The sequence below is a fragment of the Muntiacus reevesi genome, chromosome 13, assembly GCF_963930625.1.
Source record: "Muntiacus reevesi chromosome 13, mMunRee1.1, whole genome shotgun sequence".
Lineage (NCBI taxonomy): Eukaryota > Metazoa > Chordata > Mammalia > Artiodactyla > Cervidae > Muntiacus > Muntiacus reevesi.
The window spans coordinates 51,618,541-51,624,540 of record NC_089261.1 but is presented as its reverse complement, the minus strand read 5'-3'; the positions used below and the strand labels follow the sequence as shown (position 1 = coordinate 51,624,540).

At 36.8% G+C, this 6,000-nt stretch overlaps 1 protein-coding gene across 2 annotated transcripts in view; it reads left to right on the top strand.

Annotated features, from left to right (window-relative positions):
• The first annotated feature begins 1,726 nt into the window (after window positions 1-1,726).
• SLC7A11 (solute carrier family 7 member 11) overlaps window positions 1,727-6,000 on the top strand; it is an 86,384-nt gene continuing 82,110 nt past the window's right edge. For both annotated transcript variants that reach the window (XR_010658851.1, XM_065904443.1), the window contains exons 1-2: window positions 1,727-2,143; window positions 5,712-5,838. Coding sequence is in view for 1 of the 2 variants with exons in the window: in XM_065904443.1 (XP_065760515.1) it covers window positions 1,867-2,143; window positions 5,712-5,838 (404 nt within the window). In the remaining variant the exon portion in view is untranslated. The remainder of the gene's footprint in view (window positions 2,144-5,711; window positions 5,839-6,000) is intronic.

The window sequence follows — 6,000 nt, the reverse complement described above, 5'->3', positions numbered from 1 at the left end:
AGAAATAGAGGAAGAATGTTCCTTTAGCTTCTTTTTTTTCCCTTTTATTTCTTTTTTTGGCATTTCAACAAGGTTGAATGAGGAAAACTAACCATTTTTATTTTTTGAAAAACATGCAGCTGGGAAAAAGTATTTATTTTGGCTTGATAACACTAACTTGGTATACTCAAAGCAAATTATTTGGGTTTAGGTAAATTATACAAAAGGGAAATGATGTAGCTTCAGTTACTTGCATTGATGTGGTATAATTTGCTCAGGTGCCAACGTAACAGAAAATGGTCAGATCTCCACTTTTAAGTGGCTGCTTCTTTCTTGTGTCATCCTGGCTTGCCTCCTCATCCCCATTGCCACCTCTCACACACATGTTTGCTGTCTCTTGTTTCTGCTCAGAAACATATTTAATAGTGTTTGTAAGTGTAGATTCAGAGTAATAATAACTAATTCTTCTCACTAAAATCCACAACTATCCTATGACCACAATCAAAAGTGGTAGCTGAGATTCCTTTTGGTATTTGTTTTATGAACGCTTGATTAAGAAAGTTAATAGGGTTTAAACATATTTGCCTTTTGTGACTATTTCAAGCTAAACATTTTAATTTTAGTTTATATTTCTAATATATTTAAAATTTATAGTTATAATATAACAATAGTCTGTACACTTTAGACAAAACTCCTACATAATGTGAATACTTTCTCAGTTTTATTGTGTATCTGTTTTCATGCTTTTGTTATATGCATGTTTTTATATCATTGTAAATGTTGGTTAATTTTGAAATTAGATATTTTGGTAATTTGTTGGGATAACATGCAAATGAAGGGTATATCTTTTATGAGTACTTAGCTTAGGAGGTCACCTAGCACTAATAAGAATCAAAAAATGACTATTCTCTGGAGTCACTAATTTTTGAAGTAGTCATATTCAGGTGGCAATCTTAAGTACTGGTGTATTATTGGTAGTAAGAAATAGTTTTTAATGTTAAGTAAAGCTCACAGTCGTTTTGTGCGTGACAGCAGCTATACAGAATCCTTCTAGCTCTGTAAATATTAGATTTGACTGTGTTGCTAGGAAACCCAAAATAAAAAGAAATTGAAGTAAGCAGGAAGCATTATGAAAACTAAATTTTGTTTTTATAAACAGTGCAGCTTTGGGTTATGCTCCGTGATTAGAAGGTTGGTGTAAACTATTTCAGATGTACATTAAAGAAAAAAGAAACTTCTTACAACGTAGTGATCGTTTCCTGTTTCATTTTTAGTTTTCTTCTCGTGTAAAGAGCTTTCACTAGGAGTTGCTTGAAATCTCTGGGAAGGTCTGTTCTGAATTTACTACTTCTGGATTGGTTAAAATCCCTTTTAAGTGTGTGCTTTTGTTCTTTGAAAGCTTTGGTCAGTTGAGCAACTTGCTTCTTGTGTAAAAAAAAAAAAAAAAAAAGAGCTGAGTAATGCTGGAGCTTTCTCATGTGGCTGATGCAAACCTGGAGAATTTGCATCATCATCCAGCTGGAGTAAGTTGGTGTGACAGGCAGGCGCTTAAATACCAGCCCACGGGGAAGCTGATCTGGTCTGTAGTGATAGGGCGGCAGCTGCGGCCGCAGCAGCCGAGGTGGTCGGGGAGGTGGGCGAGCCAGAACACCATGAACCAACACACAGGTGTTTCCGAGGCGTAGTTAGATCGCGGAAGGTGAAACACACCTTAGCTCTTTTACCTGGGAGCACAATATCACTGAGAAGCGAATCTGAAAGCAAAGAGGAAGAGATCAGATCGGTCAGTCACCCCAAGAGACACCACAGTTGAAAGTTTGGAATTTAAAAAAAAATTTTTTTTTTTTTTTTTTTCCCATTTCCTTCTCCCCTCTGCGGGTCTCTGCCATGGTCAGAAAGCCTGCGGTGTCCACCATCTCCAGTGGGGCTTACCTGCAGGGCAGTGCTAATGGGAGGCTGCCTGCCCCGGGCGGCAAGGAGCCGCCTGGGCAGGAGAAAGTTGTGCTGAAGAAGAAAATCACCCTGTTGAGAGGAATCTCCATCATCATTGGCACCATCATCGGAGCAGGAATCTTCATCTCTCCGAAGGGCGTGCTCCAGAACACAGGCAGCGTGGGCTTGTCCCTGGTGGTCTGGACGGTCTGCGGGGTCCTGTCCCTGTTTGGTGAGTGTTGCTGCGTCTCTGGGGGTGTGTCTGTGGGGCTGAGCGCTGTGCTGTCTGGGAGAGCAGAGGGAGATTTCAAAGGAGTGAATGAATGGCAACGGCTACCCCAGATTTTCTGATTTTAGGGGAGGTATGCGAACTATCTAAGCACACTGTCCACTGCTGGCAGAATGCGGAGTTCCCTGAAATTGCATCCTATAGTCTATGCTCTCTTTTCCTGACCAAGGCACTCTGCTTTCTGACTTTTCCCTTTGGCATTGAATGTTGATGCTAACTTTGATGACCCAGTAAAATACAGGTGAACTTTCTGTACCCCGCACTTGCGCCCAGTGAAGATATGTTTGGGGTGTCTTGGCAGCTGGCAAGCTGAATGAAACACCTGTGAAGTGACACCCGGTGTGGCCTATTTAGACACAGAACTGAGTGCTCAGCAGAAGTTTTACTGACTTTTTATTGGCAAAACAAACGGAGGGCAGTCTTTTCCCTTTTAATTTTTTTAACTTCATATGCTTGTCAGTTCCTAGTCTTCTTTCAAAAGTCCTTGAATGTGGATCGTAGTGTGATGGCACATAATTCAGCTCCTTTTGTAACTGGGATTATTGCAAGGGTGTGAGCATATTTCACATTTTTTTATACTTTTCATCTCTCCACAGTCCCCATAAGTTTTTGCAATATAAATTGTAAAATTGGCGTTGGGTATTAGTTTGCTATGTTTGCCCAGGTCTGTTTTCTTACTCTACAGTTCACTTGGTCTTCGGAGACACAGGTCATTGGTCCACCTGTCTGCAGAGTTAGTCTCATCAGAACTGGTAGAACTGGTAGAAGAAATGTGATTATTAACTTTTCTTCAAAACCGAGATCTCTTTTATTGATGTGATGATTAATAATAAAGAAGTAATAAATGTCCCCCCATGAGGTGGGCATATGACTGGAATGCTTCTTGGGTTAGCTGTCAAGGTGTTAAAAACTGGTGAATGATCAAGAAAATTAAACTGTATTTATACTATGGGGAAAATGTCTAAGATATATTTGCTCTTCTCTGGCAAATAGTGCTTTTTTATTCCAAAAGATACTGCTCTTTAAAGGTATTAACACTGTCCTAAATCTCTAGGACCAAGTACTAACTCTTGGCCCTACATGGACCAACCTGTTTATTCTGAAGGTCTTGGCAATGTTTTCATGGATTGGTTTGAGCATTTATCTAGAAAACTCAAATTTTCATGATTAGGAAGAAAGTATTTTAAACAAAACTTGTTGAAATAAAAACTTCATATAGAAATATCAACAGAGGAATTCTATTTAGGTGTTTACAAAGGGTTTATGGTATTCATATGGTGTGGCATACACTTTTATAGACAAAGAGAAACCTAATTATTGATCTTCTTAAATGATTTTGTGTACCCTCAGCCTTTAATCTTCTCCAACACTTGGTATATTCAGAATAAATCATTGTCTAATAGGAGAAACCATAACCAATTTCCTGGATTTTGTATACTGTGTGCATGCACCTCCCACTATATGATTCCCCTTTTGTACACTATAAAAGGTTATATCAAGATATGATAAAATGGGTGGCTCTGAGCATTAACTAGTTAAAGTGATATTGACTTGTACTATGAAAATATGCTTCTGCATGAGTGTGTCATCTCAAGTGGTTAAAAATAAGCTAATGGGACTAGCTAGTAAGTATTCTTTGGTATACTTTGATTACTGGTATTCTTTGATTATTAATCACAGGGAATATGCTCCTATACTAATCTATCTATCAATGTTTGCATTACATTGGTCACTTGAGCTACTAGGAACTTTTGACAGGAGTACCTTCTTAACAGGAAGCAGAGCAAAATATTAGGACAAAAATTCTTTGTCTTAAAACTCTGGAACTAAGAGTATAGAATGTGTATACTGTGTTTACAATTTTGTTTAAAGGCAGGTTTAATACATGGGTTCTTACATCCTATTTTGAACTGTTTTCATCTGACTAATATGGTTATAGAGCTTGAGACCTTTAAATGAAAATTTCACTTCCCCAGAACTCAATTTAAACCTGGGGCAACCATCCTGGACTTTAAGCAAAGAATACACAGGTCTAGGTATTGATTCTCTGGAGATAAATCCTGAGGTTCTTAAGACATTTTCCAACAACATTTAATATTGGATGATTTTTTGTACAGCCTACCAACATGGCAACTGGTTTCCAATAGAGAATGAACTGCAACTAGTTATAGTTAGTTTTAGGTGGACAAGCTGTATCAGTGATTCCCAACTATCCATCTGTAGACTAAGTTACTTTAGAATTAGCTGTGCTAATTTTAAAAGAATAGATTTTCTTTGATGCCTCTGTTGTAGAGTCCGGCCTCTCTTGATCAGAGAGTAGGTCTGGGGTATGGCCTTAGTGCTTGTACTTTTTATTTTAATTAAAAAATTGTTTCCAGGTGACTGTATACAGTGCTAGTTTTGGAAATAGGATAAGCAACTCTAAGATTTTGCTGAATATCCAAATCACATTTATGTTGGACAGTTCTACCTAAAGGTCTACTGATTAGTAGTGATTTCTCATGCTTTTAGTCTCCAGGGGAGCTCAGGCAGAAATTATATCTTACATTTGAGTACTTAGCAGTATGGGTAGAACTTTTCAGACAATGTCAAGATATACTTTTTATTAAATACAAAATGAGCTGCGCACAGCAGTAGGTAAAGCTGTATTTCATGAGGTGCTTTCTGTCTGTCAGGCCCGTTACCGTCCTTGGCATTCATTTTCATATTTATACACACAATCCCCTTATGAGGTGAGAATTAAAATCTTTATTTTTCGCAGGATGAAACTGAGGTTTGGGGAGATTACATAATCTGCTCAAGTGTTTGTGAATTTTATTGCTAAATGTTAAAAATTGGTTTATAATTAATTTTATCTCCATGTTCATAAATGTGTTATAGCATCTCTTTTTCAAAACTTTTATTTCAGTCACCCAGGAATGATACTCTGAAATACATCTATAAGAAAATTTCTTATTAATAGACTATCTGAGTCAAATTCATTTTCTTGATAAACAAAACATATCCTATAAATTAAATGAAGTCTTCCAAAACCTTGAGTCCATCCTTTTCAGGAGAAGAGAGGAATTTTATTTATTTTGATGTGTCACAAAAACATCATTTATTAAAAGGATGCTCAGTATAATGAGGTCAATTTTATATAATTCTTTGTCTTTATGTGAAATTATGTTCTTCAAAAATGGATTATTATTATTGGCATCTATCTTCTTTCTCTTGTTCTCAGTTTTGAGATTCAAAATTCTTAATAGTATTATATTGTTTTAGAAGTTTGTCTTTACCATTTCAAGTAAAATTGCCTTGAATAGAATGAATGAGAGTTCAAGCATGAGGAAGTTACAAGGGGAATTTGGAGGTCCTTAGGAATTTGCTGAGTATTGTTAATTTGGAAAAAGGGTATCATTCAGACCAGAGGATGTAATATCATCTCATGAAACATTGCTGTGTCCATTCTACTGCAGGATGACTTGGTAATATTTTAACTTTGTGCCTTTTTATCATAATTATTTCACAGGAGCCTTGTCCTACGCTGAACTGGGAACTAGTATAAAGAAATCTGGTGGTCATTACACATATATTCTAGAAGTCTTTGGCCCATTACCAGCTTTTGTGCGAGTCTGGGTAGAACTGCTCATTATACGGTAAGAGCCTAGATAGAAAAAAATAAAGGAAAAATAAATCTATTCATTATCCCATTTTTGAATCACTAGGATTATTTTTAAATAATTAGAAATATGCATGACTATGTGGTAAATATGTCTCCTTCAGGACATAAGATCTGGGATGAAATACCTTTCCCAATT